The sequence below is a fragment of the Panthera pardus genome, unplaced genomic scaffold, assembly GCF_024362965.1.
Source record: "Panthera pardus isolate Hobbes unplaced genomic scaffold, ASM2436296v1 HiC_scaffold_17, whole genome shotgun sequence".
NCBI lineage: Eukaryota > Metazoa > Chordata > Mammalia > Carnivora > Felidae > Panthera > Panthera pardus.
The window spans coordinates 44,289,437-44,309,733 of NW_026526732.1; the positions used below are offsets into that span (position 1 = coordinate 44,289,437).

At 34.6% G+C, this 20,297-nt stretch overlaps 1 protein-coding gene across 1 annotated transcript in view; it reads left to right on the top strand.

Moving 5' to 3' along the window:
* The window catches only part of MAN1A1 (mannosidase alpha class 1A member 1), a 162,488-nt gene that overhangs the window by 114,553 nt on the left and 27,638 nt on the right, over positions 1–20,297 (top strand). The window contains exon 6 of the mRNA XM_019418221.2: positions 19,973–20,096. Within this exon, the coding sequence (XP_019273766.1) occupies positions 19,973–20,096 (124 nt within the window). The remainder of the gene's footprint in view (positions 1–19,972; positions 20,097–20,297) is intronic.

The window sequence follows — 20,297 nt, forward strand, 5'->3', positions numbered from 1 at the left end:
GCTCGAACCCACCAGCTGCTAGATCATGATCCAAGCCAAAGTCGGTCAGACACTTAACTGATTGAGCCACCCAGGCGCCCCGAGATTTCATTCTTTTTCATCACTGAGTAATATTTCATTGTCTGTATGTACATCTTCTTTATCCATTCATCAATCAATGGACATTTGGGCCCTTTCCATAACTTTGGCTATTGTTGATAGTGCTGCTATAAACATTGGGGTGCCTGTGCCCCCTTCGAATCAGCCTTTTTGTATCCTTTGGATAAATACCTAGTAGTGCAATTTCTGGGTTGTAGGGTAGTTCTATTTTTAATTTTTTGAGGAATCTCCAAGCTCTGGTTTTCCAGAGTGGCTGCACTAGTTTGCATTCTCACCAGCAGTACAAAAAGTGTTCCCCTTTCTCTGCATCCTCCCCAACATCTGTTGTTGCCTGAGTTGTTAATGTTAGCCATTATGACTGGTGTGAGGTGGTATCTCATTGTGTGGTTTTGATTTGTGTTTCCCTGATTATGAGTGATGTTGAGCATCTTTTCATGTGTCTGTTAGCCATCTGGATGTCTTCTTTGGAAAAGTATTTATTCATGTCTTTTTCCCGTTTCTTCACTGGATTATTTGTTTTTGGATGTGGGGTTTGATAAGTTCTTTATAGATTTTGGATACGAAACCTTTATCTGATAATGTCATTTGCAAATATCTTCTCCCATTCCATTGTTGCCTTTTAGTTTTTCTTCACTATGCAGAAGTTTTTTATCTTGATAAGGTCCCAGTGGTTCATTTTTGCTTTTGTTTCCCTTGCCTCTGGAGACATGTCAAGTAAGCAGTTGCTATGGCCAAGGTCACAAAGGTGGTTGCCTGTTCTCTCCTCTAGGATCTTGATGGTTTTATGTCTTATGTTTAGGTCTTTCATCCATTTTGAGTTTATTTTTGCATGTGGTATAAGAAAATGGTCCAGGTTCATTCTTCCAGATTTCCCAGCACCATTTGCTGAAGATAGTCTTTTTTCCATTGGATGTTCTTTCCTGCTTTGTCAAAGATTAGTTGGCCCATGTTTGTGGGTCCATTTCTGGGTTCTTTCCATTGATTATGTGGCTGTTTTTGTGCCAACACCATACTGTCTTGATGATTACAGCTTTGGAATATAGCTTGAAGTCCAGAATTGTGATGCCTCCAGCTTTGGTTTTCTTTTTCAACATTACTTTGGCTATTTGGGGTCTCTTCTGGTTCCATACAAACTTTAGGATTGTTTGTTCTAGTTCTGTGAAGAATGCTAGTGTTGTTTTGATAAGGATTGCCTTTTAATTCTTTGAATGTATTTAAATAGTTGTCTTGAAGTCATGATAAATCCAGCATCTGGACCCACTCACTCAGAGTCTGTTTCTGTTAACTGTCCGTCTTCTGGAGTATAGGTCACATTTTCCTGTTTCTTTACATGTCCAGTAATTTTTGGCTAAATACTAGATATTGTGGATATGTTTACCAAAACCGGATGTGTTACATTCTTCTGAAAATTATTTTGTTGTTGTTGCTTAGCAAGCTGCTAACTCTGTTAGAGTCAAACCATAACTCTGTCTCCCCTGCAGTGTGCAACAGCTGAAATTTCTGTTCAGTTTTTCAGTTTCAAGCTGTTTTTTTTGTTTTTTTTTTTTAATTTGGTCTCCTGGGGATCTTCTCTGTATCTGTGCAATTCAGCATTTGATCAAGGATTTGGGCAAAGTTTGTGGTAAGCTGTCACCAAGCTCTGTCCTCTGATACATGAAATCATTCAGCCTTTTGCTTTCTGCCTCCTAGTTAGACATGGATACAGGAGTACCTGAGTCAGAAAACACAGTAGAACTCACAAGGTTCTTCTGGTTTCTGCCAGCTGTTTTCCTGTTGATCTACTGATATCTTATTTAGTGGTCCTCCAGGGATTTGGGCAGAGATTATACTCAGATTTTTGGTCCTACCCCTTCCATGGCTCACAGATTTCTAGGACTACCCCCACTCTGCCTTCCTCCCCTCAGTAAATTGTCAGCTGCTCTGCCAACCTTTAACTCTGCCTAAAGTAAGACTGCAATTTTGTGAGATCAGGAAAAAAAACACTAACTCAAGTTCTAACTCATTGCAGTTGCTGTCTTTCAGTGGTTAATACTCCTTTAGTTTATGCTTGATTTTATATATATATATATATATATATATATATATATATATATATATATATGGCATATAAATAATATATTAAATACACACACACACACAAAGAGAAGGGAGCAGCCAGATTATATATTGTAACTTACTGGAGTATTTGCCAGCCAATACCTTTCATCATTACTGGAAGCCACAAGTCCCTCCACTTTTACAATAATGTTATAAAGAATTCTCCATGTTTTTAAGCACTGTCTTACAACATGATCTTTAATGGCTACATACTATTGGATCTTTTCAATGGTCTGTAAGTTTTCAACCTTTCTCTTGTTAGATAGCCAAGTTCTTTTCAGTCTTACACTAGTATAAATAGTATTTGAATGAACAGGCCATGGATTTACTTGAGGATATAAATATTTATACTTGGGGATAAAATTATTAATATGTCTTTAGGGTAAATTTCTGGAGCTGAAATTTTTAAATTAGTGTGTGTGAATATTATTAATACTTCTGATGCATTTTGCCAAACTTCCCTACAGAATGCTTGTACCAGTTGTCAGTACCACCTAGGGAACAAGATTATTTATTTCCTTTCAAGTCACATAACTTTAAATATATTATGAGATTTTCTTTTTGCTAAGAGAGTTAGTTCTGATTTATGCTTTTTTTTAAAATAACTGTCTCCATATGCTATGCTTATGTTAACAAAAGTCAGAGTTGTAATACGGTCACATAATCAAAATAGTAGAATAGTAGGAGCTTTATTTAGTTTAATTATTAGGCTTTTATTTTAGTAATAAGAATACTTGGAAACATTTTAAATTCTACTTTGGGGAACTAACTTTATTCAGATACTACTTAAGAATGAGTTTTTATTTATTACCTCCCCCCTTTTTTTAAAGCTGCTTTATTGAGATATAATTTACATCCCATACAGTTCACCCACTTAAAGTGTACAACTCAGTGGTTTTAGTATATTCACAGAGATGCACAACCATGATTTCCTTTCCTTTTGAATAATAAGATGAGGATAGAATCCTGGCAATTTTATACATGTAAAAGTGTGGAAGACTAGTCATGATGAAGAAAGTTTCCTAGGCAAATGTCAAAATGGAGTCCAGATGGTTGGTGTTTGTTGTCATTGTTTTTATTTTTGGATAAAGGTGAAAGGCACTAATAAAAATAAAAGGACAACAACAACCAAAATTTAAAAATAAACATTGTAAACTTTTCATATTAAAGGCTATAATATTTCTCTTATGCTAGCAATACTACAGCCAAAGGAGCTCTGTAAAAAGTAATAATTCTTCATATTCTGAGGTTAGTTGATGAAACTTGAGTAAAGACTAGGCATTAGACCATTTGAAGAAATTAATGTTCTTCAGTACCATATAATATCATGGTCGTATACGAAAAATTTTCTGCTTTTTGGAGATGAATGCTGAAATATTTAATAGCTTGATGTCTATTATTTCTTTAAAATAATTCCCCCCCCAAAATACTAATATGCTCACAAGTAGGGAGATAGGTGAAGCAAATATGGCAATGTAAATATTAATAGTGGTTAAATCTAGGTGGTGAGTAAATCTAAATGCTTATTGAACTTTTGCTTACTTTACATGTTTGAATTTTTTTATTAAAAATAAAGTTTTAAAAGATGAGTCTGTGAGCATTCTACATGTGAAACAAGAATTGGTTTTAACAGTGTTTAGTCTGCTATTGTTTATGTTAAAAGACCATATATGATATTTACTTATATTGGTTAGTATACACAAAAAATTTTCTTTGGAATGAAAATCAAGAAACAAATAATAGTGGCCATCTGTGAAAAAGAAAAAAAATATGTAAACAGTGGATGGGATAGGAATTAGAAGTAAAATTTTACCTTTTTGTGCTTTTAATTTGAAATATTTATATCTAATAGAAATATATATTAAGAGAGAGCATGATTTTTAAGAATTTGACCCTTAAAAAATAGAAAAATAACTTTTTCTTGCTCCAAAGGCTTTCAGCTTTTGATAAAGTATTGGGCTTGTGGATGTAGTAACTGTTGTTGACCTAGACATTTAGAGTTCATCACTGGCATTAAAAACCAAAACTGTTTTACTTAGTCGCAACTTATCAGAATTATTTTTCTTTTTACCTCTTTATAGCACATTTGCACCAGGGAGTTTTATTATAAAGAAAAAAGTATATTAGGAGTCTATTCTGTGTATATTATTCTTCTTTAAACTATCATATTGCTTCAAATAAACACTGAATCGTAAGCTCAGTTTTACTGCTAATAAATTCCCTTTGCTCTACTAGTCTCCTAGACTCTGCAAATTAGCTAATTAACCCCTAACATATATAGGAACATGAAAAATAACATGATGTAGTATGTGAAAAGTGTAGCCCACACATAGAAAAAATAATCAACCTAATATGGAATCAATCCCATCCTGTCCCTGTCAGTTAACTAAAAACTAGATGAGTCACTTAACCTTGCTAAGTCTCAGTTTCTTTTTGGTAAACAGTAAGATAATAATACTACCTAAATGGTTATTGAAAAAAGATTAATTGAATTATATAAACAATCTCCTACCTGTCATGCCCTCATTTAAAAGAGTACCCAATGGCTATCTATGTTTAAAGTATGGTTTACTAGTTAAGTCTATCAAGAACTGTTATTTTTGACATTGGTTTCATTGCTTCATTTATGTACGGGTAATTCTAACAAGAATGAAATGTAAACAATTTTACCTGCAAACAAGACATTATATGAAAATAATTTTAATTAAATTTAAAGTTTAGATCAGTTTTTAAGAAAATTATTTTGCACGTCTCTTCAAACTTGCCAAGTAAAATAAATTTTTGAGTTATCAAATCTTTACCGTTTCTTTAAACTTCCTATTGGGTTTAACCCACTGCTGCACAGTTGATTGGATCAGCAGCTATGGAAATCACAGTGTCCTTTGTGAGCATTACATATTATCTATAGTAAAGTAGTTGATATAATGAGCAAGTCTGGACCAAGAAGGATTTCTGTGGTAGGCTTTTAAAAATCATTCTAAAATGAATATTGTGGCAAAAGTCCCCTTTTGGCAGGAGATAATTTGAGAGAATAATCTTTGCTAATTTCCTATGCATATGAATATTCATACATAGATGGATTTTTTTTAATGATGATTCATTAGGGACTCATAATTAATTGTTTAGCTACCTTACAGAAGGGATATGCTGCACCTGTCCAAAACAGATTAAGATTTTGTGCCTTTGGACAGGAAAAAAATCACTGGACAGGAATTTTGTGCTCTTCCTAATTAATGCATATAAAATGACATTGGTCTGTGCAGCTGTCTCTTACTACTAGAAATATTTTTCAAATTACCTTTTTTCTAGAAGACTTGTAAGACATGTAAGAGGTTTCTTGAAGTGCTACATATTTGGTAGTTGAACAGCAATTAAATTGCTGTAAGAAAGTTGGCTGGTAACAGTAGCAATTTGTTACATTTTTAACTCCTGGGAATGCCTTACGTTGTTTCATTATTACTTGTGTTATAATTTCTATCTCCAAGTGAACATTTGGTGAATTTATTTTTATTGAATAGACATCTCTAAAATTGAAGAGAAAAACCCAAAACCAGATTTCTTTTGGTTAGCTAAATGTCAGTTGCTTAATGCAAGAGATAAAAATACTTTTCTGGGCTAAACTCTATAGTTTCAAAGCACATTCATGTGTATTATTCCATTTGATCCTGTGCAAATCCTACAAGGTGGGTTGCACAGGTATTACTTTGTTTTAAATATCAAGAAATTGCTGCCTTACAGAGTTTAAGGGACTTGCCCAAGGTCACACCTGAAAATTCTCTAAGTGCATAAATAATGTTTAAAGATGATCTGGCCCATTCTCTCATTTACCTACAGCCTCTCTGTTGTCTAAGTTCTTCTGGATAAAATGTTCTCCATTTTTAATTAAATACAACTTTTTTTTCCCCATCTCTTAATTAGGAAATACTGATGAAACTACTAAATCTCTATAGGAAAGAAATAAATCAGTAAACTTTTGCTGTAAGATCAAAAAAAGAGAGAAAAATACTAAGAGAACTTAACTTTAGGCTACCTAAATATTCATTAGCTATAATGAGCTAAGCTACTGAATAGAAGAGCCTAATACAACTTTTTAAAAAGTGATAAATGATGTGAGAAACAAAAATATTTATAGTTAAAAAATATACTTAAATATAATAATACTATGATTTTCACTGTTAAATCAATTTAAGGAAGATATTGCTAAGATTTTCATGATTTTTAAAACATAATCTTGGATAAGGGGAGGAGACTTTTTAAACAGAGCACAGAAACCAGAACATATATGGGGGTGGGGGGGAATGCAAAATGTTTACCAAATAAATATTAGCAGAGGGAGAAAAAAAAAATGACTGAAGTCAAAAGACAAATAGCACCTTGGGAAAAAATTGCAAAACACATGATGAATAAAAGGCAAGTTTTCTTAATGTATAAAAACCTCATTCTAAGAGCTTTACTATAACTAAGGATGGCTAATGTGGCATGATTATAGTATTTAAACATTAGAGAGGTCTACCTGTTTGTCAATAGAGGATTGGTTTAATTAAATGTGATTATCTTTTTATGAAATATTATTATGCAGCTGTTAAAAATTGTTATCCTAGAAAGGTGTCTGTGATGAGCTACTAATTGAGGCAAGTACCTTGCAAAGTAAAGTGTATAACGTTATCCCGTTTTATTGAGAAGAACAAATCCTCGATACCTGCACATACCCATATGCTTATATGCATGTAGATGAGAACATTGGCTAACTAGGCAGGCGGGAGACATTCTAGGAGGGTAGGAATACAGTATGAGCTTCTTCTCCATTCATCATTGCATTGTTTCACTCATAATAGTACACATTTCTTAAAATTTCATTTTGAAATTTGTATAATTTTTAACTGTGTATTTTTTTCATTTATAAAAAATAATAGAAGTGGGAGAGACAGTGACACCAATACATAAATGAGACAAGTTTGTAAACATATACTTCTTAGAAAAGATTGCGCATTGGCCATTGACCATCAGAAGCTCAAAAAGGGAAATGCAAATTAAAATAGCATTAAGATGTTATTTTTTTACCTAGAAGATTGATCAAGTTCTTAATTTTTTTCTTTATATGTTTCATATTTTTATTGAAGTCTAATTAACATACAATTTTATATTCGTTTCAAGTGTCTAATATAATGTTTCACCATTTCTGTGCCCATCCTCATCTGTCACCAAACATGTTTACAGTCTTATTAACTATTTTCCCTATGCTGTACTTTTCACCTCCATGACTTACTTACATTGTAAGGGGAAGTGTGTATCTCTTTAATCCCCTTTATCTATTTCACTCATCCTCCTACACCTAAGATTTAAAAAAATTGATAAGTGCCCAGAGTTAGCAGCTAGGATATTCTCATGCGTACTCAGAGGGACTATGTATAGGGACAAACCTTTTAGAATATAATTAGGAGGTGTTTATTAAATTTAAATATATACTTTATCACCTGGAAATTCCACTTGTAGGATTTTATTCTGGAGACCTACTCATGAATGTGCACCATTGTTTAGAAATAGCAAAACTTGAGACCAAAAAAAAATGATTAAATAGGTTACTCTACACCCACACACTGGAGTACTGTGCAACTGGAATGAGGCAGAACAACTAAATACTTCACTTTTTCATGAAACACAGGACATAGTAACATGTATAGTATACTTCCATTTATATTTTTAACAAGTTTGTCTAGTGACCATGTACTGGGAAGTTTTGGGAGAGATTCCAGTAAATTGGTGATTGATGTTTATTCAGAGATAATAGTAGGATCTGAAGGAAGAGACAAATTCATTTCCACTGCATAATCTTTTGTTGTTGTTTTTACTTTTTTGCTATATGCATGTTATTTTCATGATTTTTAAATAATTTCAGGATTACCATTGCAAAAGAAAAGTTTCTCACATTGAATAAATTGATCTTTATAAAAAACTAAAAAAATAAAAGGAAAATTAAAATGATCAGACCTGGCTTTTTCCTTGTAATTGTGAACAGTGTGGTTATTATAGCCAAATCAGAAAAACAGAGCTCATGTTTTTCTTTGTCTTGCCCTCTTCTGCCTCAGTCTTTGCCATCTTCTTAAAAATAGCATCAGTACCCACCCAGCTGCTAAAGCCAAATAACAACAACAACAACTAGAAATCATCCTTGATTCCTGTCTTCCCTCATCGCCAAATCCAATACTTCTGACAACTCTTACCTCCAGACAGAGCCCAAATCCCTCCACATCTGTCCATCTATTGGCACCTAGTCCAGACCACCATCTGTTTTTTGCCTGAATACCTGTTTGCTTGCTTACTTCCGGTCTTGCTCTCGTATAGTCTATTCTTCCCACAGTATCAAGAATGAACTCTAAAAATGCAAATGAGAGATCATCACCTCCTTTGTAAAACCCTAGTGACTTTCCATTGCACTTAGAATAAATCCAGATGCTTGCTCTGGCCTTACAGTTGCCTTTATCAGCTTGCTAGTGTCCCTGTCACTAGAGTCCCCTAACTGATTATCCTTCAGCTACACACCCAGCCTCTTTCTCACACACTTTACAGCATCCTGCCTACCTTAGGGTACTTTCAGGAGACACTTCCCAGTCTTTCCTGATACGTTCATTTTTATCTCCCTGGTCTCAGCTTGAAAATCTTCCCTCCAACATAGTCTTTCCAATAAACCCATCAAAAGAAGCTTCCATGTCAGACTCTGTCACATCGTACTGTTTTATTTTCTTCTTAGTGCTTAACATTACAGGAGAATCATGCCATTTTTAACACTGACATTTCACACTGACTGCTATTAACTGAAGTAGGTAATCTTAAATTCCAAGAATGTGCATTTTCCCCATGGGATACAAGAGAACATTTTCATTTTGAATGGAGGGATGAGGATAGCCCATAAACATTGTTATTGTTCTTAAATTGGCATTCAAGAAACAAGAAGGCACTCATCAAAGCTGTAAGATTTATTTTGTAGCAAGAGTAGCCTCAATCCATAAATCCTTGGAATGCTTCTTCTAGTTCATTGCTTTATCTCACAGCAGTTCATTTCAGACCAGATCTATCTGGAAAGTCTGGTCTTAGTCTGACTTAGTCTTTGATGAATTTGTCCTAATTGACACCTTTTCCCTTCCATTCTGGATTCCTCTATTTCTCAGAGATTCTTTTAATGACATCACCAAACCCCATCCTCAGTGACTTAAGAACACTAGTGTTTGGGGCCTAATTACTACACAGAACTTTCTGGGCCAGCACTGTACCCTTACTGCAATGTAAAGCTCAGAGTCCATTAGCCATAAGGTAAAAAAGGAAGGTATTTTTTCCTCTCTTTTTCGTTCTTCCTTTCTTTTTTATTTTTATTTAATTTTTTAATTAAAAAAATTTAATATTTATATTTATTTTTGAGACAGAGGGAGACAGAGCATGAGTGGGGGAGGGGTAGAGAGAGAGGGAGACACAGAACCTGAAGCAGGCTCCAGGCTCTGAGCTGTCAGCACAGAGCCAACGTGGGGCTTGAATTCACAAACCATGAAATTATGACCTGAGCCTAAGTCGGACACTCAACCAACTGAGCAATCCAGGCGCCCCTCTAACTTTTTCTTATAGGTGAAATGGATGATTATCATTTTCAATTTCAAAGCACTATTTTGATGTTTTCATTTTAGCGTTTTATAATGTTCTCTAAGAATTTACCAAAAGCTACAGTTTTTTGTGTCAGCACTCCTTTATTTCCTTAAAGGTAAAATAAGAATGATTGTATGGCCTCAAGATACTAGACTGATGTTTTCGTTTTTGCATTTTACATAGGTAATGCACATTAAACAAAGATTTTTAAAAGCTACAGATATATCTGCCAACACTCATATATCTTCAATATTTCTTCTAGATAATAGGTAGTTTTACTACCAAAGCTCCTCCAACTATTTACTCAATATTTTGAAACATTTTTAAATTTCAATATTAGCATCAGGAGGCTACCAAAAGTTCACACTATGTAAACTACCCACTTTGATTATTCTCACTTTGTAAAAGTTAGTGTTGTTATATGTTTCAGTATCTTTTTCCTATAACATAAAGAATCCTAATTGCTTGAATATAAATGAACACGTGAGTTAAAGTGACGCATGAGAGTATCAATATATATAAAATATTTTAATTACGAATAATAAACCTTGCTTAAAGTAATTCCTGAATTTTGTAGGGAACATATTGATTACCGTAATGTTAGAAATGGACTTGCTGCTGAAATATATAAATAAAACAATCATCAAATTATTGTACCTGTGTGAATATCTGTAGGGGTGGTGGGAGGAAGGCAGTAAAGAAACAATTGTATTTATTGTCTTTAGGTCTTATTCTCCGGTTAGGAAGATAAACTAAAGCATGTAAAAAGTTAAATAACAGAGAAGATGTCACAAGGCAGCTGATAGCTAATTATACACAGATGATCCTTTAGCACTGACTGCATTTATATAAGGATGTCATTGAGGGCCACACAGAACAGACGCGGATTTCAACCACAGTGGCTCCTGTTCTGTTGAGAAGGATGCCTGCCTTTATTGCTGAGTCTTCCTCAACCTTGTACTCTTCCTCCTTATTCTTACTCACCTCGTAGTTCTCTTGTCATAAGACAAGAGAATTTTTCCTAATCTTTATGTTCTTAAAACCTGAGTTGCCAAACTGTTTCATAACACAGTAGTCTACAGCCTCTAAACCATAAGTTGTAGGCAGAAGGCAGGGAAATGAGAATGAAGTAGTTTGATAGTTTTATTCTCCAGCATCTGTTCAGAGTAATCTCTGAATCTGTTTGTTCTTACCACAAGTTATGCATACTTGTTTGTGATAATTCTTTATGTAAAAGTTCAAAACCCAGAAAAACTACTATTTTAAATTATAAAGTGGTTTAATTGCCTACCTAGTTTCTTTTGGTTGGTTAGAGTTCTATTCGATGTTAAAAGAAGTAATTTGAATTTACCTAATGCCTCTTAAAAGAACACATTAATTATTGGCCCTGATCACCTAGACTCACCTATTTTCTTGAACTTTCTCACTGTTAACTCATCATTTGGGTATTTGAATAGTACTTGTAGCATTTAGCTACATTTTGCCAATACAGGCTCCTTAACTTAACATTTATTTTATTTATTTTCCTTTAAAAAGAATCTATTGCCCACTCTGAAGTATGGTGATAACTAATTTATTAAGCATCAGAGAATGAATCTTTCCCAATTACTCTCAAGTAGTTTAATATCTGGAAAAAATATACAGCGAGGATCTGTTGAACTTGGTAATGAAATATCAATGTGCTTTATATACCATACTAGTCAGAGGAAGCTCACTTTCTTTCATAAAAATTTAATTAGACCCACTTGATTTCTTTGCTGAAGACCTCTGAAGAATGCCCAAAGGAAAAACAGAATGGTTCTCCAAAAACTGTTTTGCTTCTACTCAGGTGACTGGACAAAAATTTAATTGAGTTGCAGCTGATAACCCAGCCCTCCAAAATTTCAGAACAAACCATTTTGACCAGTAAGATGCTGGAAGGATAAGTAAATCTAATCAGTCTCCAGGTAAAGCCAGACCCTCCCATACATGCTCACTGAGAAACCCCATTAATTTTGTTCAACTCCAGGGGAGCCTGGGTGGCTCAGTCAGTTGAGCGTCTGACTCTTGATTTCAACTCAGGTCATGATCCCAGGGTTGTGGGCCCGAGCCCTGAGTCAGACTCCATGCGCTTGATGCTTGAGATTCTGTCTCCCTCTGTCTCTCTCCCCCTGTCACAGTCTCTTGCTCCATCTAAAAATAAAAAAAGAAAGAAAAAGAAAAAAAGTATTTCAACTCCAAAGTCAGGTTGTTCTTTAGTAAATTGAGGATTTTTATTTCAATGATCCTTTTCTAAGCCTGTATTCCAGATGAAATCATTATCATTCCCAAAACTCTTGCTTATAAATACTGTGCTTACAGAGAAAAGTTATCTGAAATTTGAAAATAAGGCAAAAAGGTTGGTATGCTATCATGTCATGTTAGGGTAAAAGATTATCTAGAGGATGGTATTGAATTCAAAGCACTACATACTATTGATTAAAGGTCCTAGAGTTAGTGAGGTTACATGTTCAATTGTAGAATTTTGATGAAATATAGATTTTGTAGAGATGCAAATATTTTGTCTGGTTGAAAAGATAATCCAAGAGTTACCGTTTATGATGCTGTTGTACATGACCTAGCATTGTGGGTAGACTAGAGGGGCTCTCCTAGCATTGCCTAAAAACAACCAGTTTCTCAAATGCTCCTTGATTGTTTTGTTATCTTACTGGTTCCTTTATTGAGTTCAATAAAATATTTGTCATCTGAAAAAAACAGAAAATCTTAGTGTGTTTCCTATAGTGTTTCATGTTTACGTTGTACATGTGCCACGCTGTCAATAAATTATGGTCGACTTACTGGCTCATTCTTACTTGACTTTGGCAAGATGTACCCCCAGAGTACTTATGTTTTAACCTGTTGAGCAAAATCATTTAATATTATCCTCTTATACTTCAGAATTTCTGCCAAAAACTAATGTTAGTTTTGGCATAACTGATAGTGAACTGTTCTTTCCCAATAGTAATTGTTCCATAGCTTCTGCTGTACCTTAAGATCAATGGTGGCAGACTTGTAGCTTTCATGGGCCACATAAAATTTCCCTAATAATTGAGAGGCTGGCTTTAGGTTGCCAGTGTTTTTATTGTTTATAAAAAAATACCAAAACAGAACCCTGCCTATTATCATCATTATTTTATTGAAAAAGGAAAAGCTTAACATCACAAAAGTGAGAAGGACATTAAAGTGGAATAAAAGACAATCATTTAAATTGAATAAAATTTAGCTTTCATAATAATTTACTGCCCTGTCCTTATTTTTCTCATTTCACCATACCTCAGCTCTTAGAAATCACAACTTCAGATTACTTCAAGTTTGTGGTAGAAAACTTGTATCCAGACTAGAAAGGATATTTTTTTCTTAAATTGTCTGTAAAAGGGCTTGTATGTGGTAACTCTAAATATAGGATTTTATTATTTAGCTACAAGTTAGGGGTAGGAGCCAAAGACATAGACCCTTCATATTTTTTAAATTTCATTAAATGAAGCATATATTAAATACTTTGTTTCTTGGCACTGACCTAGACTTTGGAATTAGACTTTGGGTGCTTTATGAATAAAGCATCTTAGAATCTAGAAGGGAGCAATCCTGGCCTTCCTGGTTACAGAAAGAGACTGAAGAACAGAATTTGAAGAATTAAAAGCCTGGAATCTGCACTGATTTCATTTATCTTGATCCATAGATGATCCATAGACCCATAGAATGAAAGGCAAATAAATAAACATAGCCAAATTTCACTGTATTATGAAACTGTATCCACTGTATTATGGATTAGATCTTAATGGATCTTAAATGATGTCTTAGAATGATGATATCTGTTAAACCCTTACAGTAATGAAACTGTTGTTTCTAAATCTCTGGCAAACTAATATTAGTTGCCACTTCTGAAGATGGAATATAGTATCCCCTATTCCATCCTGAGGTTTATTAGAAAAGTGTCTGGCTATAAATGTTTATTTGTGGTTCCTCCATCCCCAGCTTTAAAGGACTTGATATAATGATTTACAGCAGATGAATTTAAGATACCCCAAGAGCTCTAGAGACTACCAAATGTGGCAAGATATAATAGGTCCACACTTTTAAGAAATAACTCTGTAAACAGTAGACATTTATGCTTCCAATACGTATTCCCAAATCCATCTTCATTATCGGTTTCGACAATTAAATTAACATCTTCCAGCTGGAATCTGTGTAGACATTTTTGCGTGAAAATTAGTTAGCTTTAAAAAGAACTAGACCTACCACCAAATTATTTATAGTGACAAAAGTAAAATGAAAATAAAGTGGTTTCAATGTCTATCAATAAATGTACGTTTAAATAGATTAGAGTATAACTGACCCTCAAACAACATGGGTTTGACCTGCGTGGGTCTATGTATATATGGATCTTTTTCCAATAAATACAGTATTGTAAATGTATTTTCTCCTTATGATTTTCTTAACATTTCCTTGTCTCTAGCTAACTTTATCACAAGTAAACAGTGTATAATACACATAACATACAAAATATATTAATTAACTGCTTATATTATCAATAAGACTTCCAGTCAATAGTAGGCTATTAGTAGTTACATTTTAGAGGAGTCAAAAGTTATACATGGATTTTCAACTGCACAAGAGGTCAACCTAACCCCTGTGTTGTTAGAGGTTCACCTATATATCCATTCAGTCAGGTACTATTCACTCAAAAACAATGTACATTGATGGGTATGGGAAAAGTCCATGAAGAATGTGATGTATGTTTAAAAGAACATGTAGAATATGATTTTTTTAAGTACAGTAAAGTAAATGTATGTGCATACTCACACATCCTAAATGCACTACAATGCTTTCTAATCAGTATTACTAGCCTTTTAGGAGTGTTCCCCAAACCTAATGATAGGTTGCCCCAGTTTACCCAATAAGTGGGTAGAAACTGCATTCAACTTATTTGCAATCTCTTGATAATGTTTAGCAAGGAGATCTTACTGAAAGGACAGCTGGAAAACAGAATTTTAGCATCTTTGGACATGTGGAGCAGATTATTTATGGAACTAGAGAGGCCTTCTCATCATTTACATTTTTTTAATTTTTTTAAATGTTTTATTTATTTTTGAGAGAGAGAGAGAGAGAGAGATAACTAGCAAGGGAGGCACAGAGAGGGAGGGAGACACAGAATCCGAAGCAGGCTCCAGACTCTGAGCCGTCAGCACAGAGCCCACCGCAGGGCTCGAACCCATGAACCATGAGATCATGACCTGAGCCAAGTCAGATGCCCTACCGACTGAGCCACCCAGGTGCCCCTCACCATTTATATTTTTTGCAAACCCCAACCTCTGCTCCAATCCTACATAGTCAAATACAAGGACAGCAATATTGACAGTCAGAATAAACTAAAATAATAAGTATTTAGTTTCAATTCTGTCAAAAGTAACTACCCATAAGAGGGAACAAGGTGGCTAATTTTAAAACATTGTTTTGGTCTTTGGTTAAGAAATTTAATGTGCATATTCTTTGGAGATTTAACCCACATGCTGCTGTTCAGAGGCAGTAAAGCATGAATAGTGAGTTAATTCAATCAAATGGCTGCCCTTTATTAGCCATCATTTCCCTGTGGGTAGCCTTGAGGGAAGTAGTCCTCCCCAGCTGAATTTTGTATGGATGAACTATAGTAGAACCTTGCCTAGTCCTAGAATGCCAGTCCCCTGGGATTATTAGTCCAACTCTCAGTGAGGTCTTAGATGACAAACTTGAAAGATCAGCATTGTGTGAATCTGTTCAGGAAGGAGGCATTTGTAATAAGTGAAGCTGAAATTGCTTAATCTCAAAATCAATTAGCTTTGGGAATACAGTTAAATGAAACAATCGTTCATGAACTTTTCTAATTATTCTTTCCTAATTTGTGCTAAAATCCAAAAGGAATAATATTGGATTATCTGCTCTTTTGAATTAAATATCCCTGTGTGCCTCTCTATTTGCATGCATAAGTAACGCTTTACCATAATATACAGAATGTGGGGAATTTTTTTTCTTCCAAAACTTGCTAACTCCATAGCCCAGAGGAATAACCCATATTCTGGACTTTGAACTTGAAGGGCATTTGTTTACTGATCAGCTAATCAGAAATTATTCAGGCAAGAATCCTCAAGACAATAGTTTATTGGCCCATTTCCCATTGTGTATAGAACAGCAAGCAGTAAGGAAGAGTAGATTGAAAGTCATAGCTAATCAAGACTGTATAACTATGTAATGCTTTGTTTATATATTCATCTGGCAATTTTTTAGAATCAGCTCAGTTCTGTAAATGCTTTATTTGTTTCATTTGATTATAGTAAATAGCCAAATGTATTTTTTTAATGATCTAAACTATATCCGGGCAAACATATCACTTTGGGTACCTCAATTTAAGATTATTTTGAAGAGATATACCATCAATCCAGAACAACCCTCCAGCTACTTGATTCATTACAAGCTCTAGGAGGAGTCAGCAGCACTCCCTGGGATTCAAGTGTGAATAGATTAGCAATATTAGAATGGTAGTTCCTTTCTCTGGATATTAGCCATTCCCAGGAGAGAGGGGAAAAAAGCATAAGGTCCACTGCTTATGAGAGCTATGAGGTCAGTAAATAATTATACCTTCTTGTTTTTTACTGCAATAGGATGTGGGAGTATATTAACACTGCTTAATAAACTACACTCAAGTTGTACTCTCTAAAACAACAGAATAGTATTTCACATTTTCAAAAGAATCATAGTGACTCAGCTTTTAAAGACATGTTTCTAGTTGTGATTGCCAAAATCAGTTATTTTTTGTTGTGATGTTTTATCTTTAAGGAATTATTACCTTTGTAGAATACTGAAAATTTTAATAAAAAAGAATTTTTTTCAATACATTGAAAGATATGTATTAAATAATACTCCAATTTAAAATAGAAGAACTGGGGCTTGGAAGAAACAGAAGTAAGTGAAATTAGAGTAGTACAAAAGTTTGAAGTTCTGTTCCAGGATTCTTTGAACCACATACTTGGCAGCTTCCCAAATCACGTTAATTGCCTCTTTGTGTATACATTTCCATATGCTGACTCATCTTTTGGCTTATAATGGTTATAATGCAATCATTATAACAAGATTGGGAATATTTAAATATTCTTCCCTTTTATGCCTACCTGATGGAACTAATAGTTTCTGAACACAAACTGTTATTTTGTTTTTAAATATTTTTCTAAAGTATTATTAGTGTTTAGAAAATAGATAAAGATAAAATAAAGAACACCATGACTGCCTTTAAAATACTGTGATAACAGAACTGAAATTAAAGACATTTTAAATCCCCTACTCTCTCAGATGAGACTGATCTTCACCCAGAGGTCTAGAAAGCTTTAGTGTTTGGAATCATGGGATGCCCAGAGTATCCTGACCCCAGATCAAAGGAGCAGAACTCTCTCTGCACGCATTTTCCTTTGTCATAAACCCACCATTTTGATGCCAAATGCTCAACGTTTGTATATATCAGTTTAGAAATTAGAGCCATATAAATATATTGATTCCTCAATAGACTTAAAATTTAGAGACCTTAGAAATCATTCTATGAGTGTCCAAAACTGGTTCTGATTCAGTACACACTTGCAGTACAAACAGGCAGCCATTTCCCCCAGTACACACATTTTTTAGCCGTTATGGCTTATGTTGTGTGCCCCACACTCTTCCCCAGACCAATCTCTAGTCATTGCAGGTTTGCCTAAGAAAAGGTAAGTGACCTTATTAAATATCTAGATAAAACGATACTCTCTCTGACTTCTTGAAATCCTTCTCTCACTTATATTAAACAGCTAGCACAACTATTGATCTTACAGTTTTACTAAAATACATTAATTCTGTAGGTTGAAAGAATAGTAATCAAAGCCATTCTTTCATATAAACATACCACGTATTCTAAACCCAGCTTTCTTCCTGTTAGCGTGACATATCCTTTGCTAATGCTTTTACTGTTCTTGCTTCCTATATAATTAAACAGTGATAGAGAAGTGTGCTGATTTCCTTCTGATATGAATGTGCAAAGGAGAAAGAAAGTCTTTAAATCTTAACTTTTTTTAACATATTGAAATTTTTTCAGTGTGTCTCTGATTTTCTCTTAACCACATTAATAGCAGGGAACAAACACATGGAAACAAAAGTAATTTGAATTTTAGATTAGTACATATATACTACTTGAGTTTCCCAGGTGAGAGTGCTGCCACACCCTCATACCCTGAACTGAAAAGAACCAGTCTTTGAAGATCTGGAAACTGGGCTGCATTCCTAGCACATTGTGTTTCTCCCCCTCTAGGACAAAGTCCTCATTCCCTCTTACCTTGATATTGTGGCTTTGATTTTAGTAGTTTCTATAGAACATAGAAACTTTTGCTTTTGCTTCATTAGGCTTATTGACTCTGGTCATTGATGGAATGGTTGGAATTTAAAAACATATGACAACAAACTAATGACCAATTACTATGTGCACTTGCCATATGTTAATAAAATTTGAAAGTAGTTGTTCATCCTATTTGGATGATTGGCTATTGCTTTCATCTAAGCCAGCTATGAAAATAGAAACCGATTTACATTCCTAGAACTTAATAAATGTAAAGCATTTTTAAAAATAAATAAATGTGTGATTTTCAGAACTCTTTTATTTCTGTTTACTTTTTTATTATGTTTACTATAAACCTGTGTTAGAAGATAAAATCTAGGTTTTGCTCTAAAAAGAAACAGAGCAGGGAGGAAATCTAGGGGACACCAAGAGCAGTATTCAGATGGAGTCAACTTGGGGAGGGAGGAAAGTGAGAAATCCATAAGCCTCCAAGACCTGGCCCAGATTGAACTTCGTAGCCTTCTCTTCCCTTCCCTCTACTCACCAGTATCAGGAGCTTCTTCCAGTTCCTGGCTAGCCCTTCTGTGTGCTCTCAATATGTGGATGCTCCCTCTCACCATTCTTCCTCACTAAATCTTATTCATTCTTCAAGAATCACTGGGGAGTCTCCTGCTTAAGAAGTCTTCTGTGCCCCTCTGCCATGCAGGATTATATGTCCTGGCTCTCAGGTCTCAGAGACCTTTTCACACATCTATCCTGGCACTTACCATATTTAATTGGAATTATCTATGCCTAGGTCATTCTCTCATATTATACTATAAGGTCTTTAAGGAAAGAGTGATCATAATCATCCTTTAACCCAATGCCATACATAGTCCCTGGCAAATGGTAGGCATGTAATAAATCCACATTTGAACAACAACCAAAACGTGGGTTTTCAGCTTTCTCCAAGGGGATTTATTGGTAAAATCCTTGACTTGACTCTTTATTTCAAATATCATGTAAGTCTTGACGTTTTAAAGGGTGCCGCAAAAATACACTGTGCCCAAGAGTCTGACCGTGTCTCCAAAGTTATTTTATGTGTATTTGTGTGTATGTATATTTAGGATTAACTCTTTTTAGAAACCATTTCTCCCAGATGAGCCATGAGGCAATAATTTTGGGAGCTCATGCCTTTTGACCTCTTTCAGATTTGAATTTCATAATTGTGTTGAAACTAGATTAAATGGGTCAGAGAATAAGTGAGTGCTCTGGAAAATATACTTAGAAAATAAGTAAAATAGTGTAAGGGAAAACAAAAGAAAGAAAGTAGTAAGTGGAGGGAGGGTTTGGGGAAAGATTCAGTGAGTTTATAACGAATTAATCAATGAAATGTATATCAAAGAAAAACTTTAAATATAATGTGAATGTCTATAATAGTCCATGGAATCTCAGGCTGAAATTAATTAAAATGTTGGAAGGCTTTATGTGGGATTTGGGATATGTTTATATTCCACTTGGAATGGGTATGTATCTCTATATGGCACCTGTTCCTTCCAAAATATTTGTTTGTTCATCAACAGCAAGGACATAGCAACTTTTTTCTGACTGAAGTCTACATTGATTTTCAGTTTGTAGATAAGAGTCAAAGCCTGAAACCAATAGCCAAAGCCAACAATGCTGGATATTTTTAAATATCCAGAGTGGACTATCAGCTGAGATGCCATTATTCAAAAGCTGTCTCTTTCACTTCTGTTATTTAGAGCTGCAAAAATTGGCATTAGTCTGACCCATAACTCTTCAATCTCCTCTCTTCTTTAGTGGGATTGGAAGGAACTGGCCCTGGGCCTCAGGAGGCAGCAGTATTTTGGCAGAATTCGGAACTCTGCATTTGGAGTTTCTACACTTGAGCCACTTATCAGGAAACCCCATCTTTGCTGAAAAGGTGAGATCCTCCAATATACCTTGCATTGCAAAGCTGCACTTGTGAGAAACAATATCCTCTCCTGGACGATTTAGTAATTTTGGATGTGGAAAAGAACAACCAAGTTTAATATAGTTCTTTATGATGTTTTGTTACACGCGGCATTTCATTTTACCAAACAGTAATCCTGCAGCCTTTTTATGGGATCTTCTAACTCTGTGT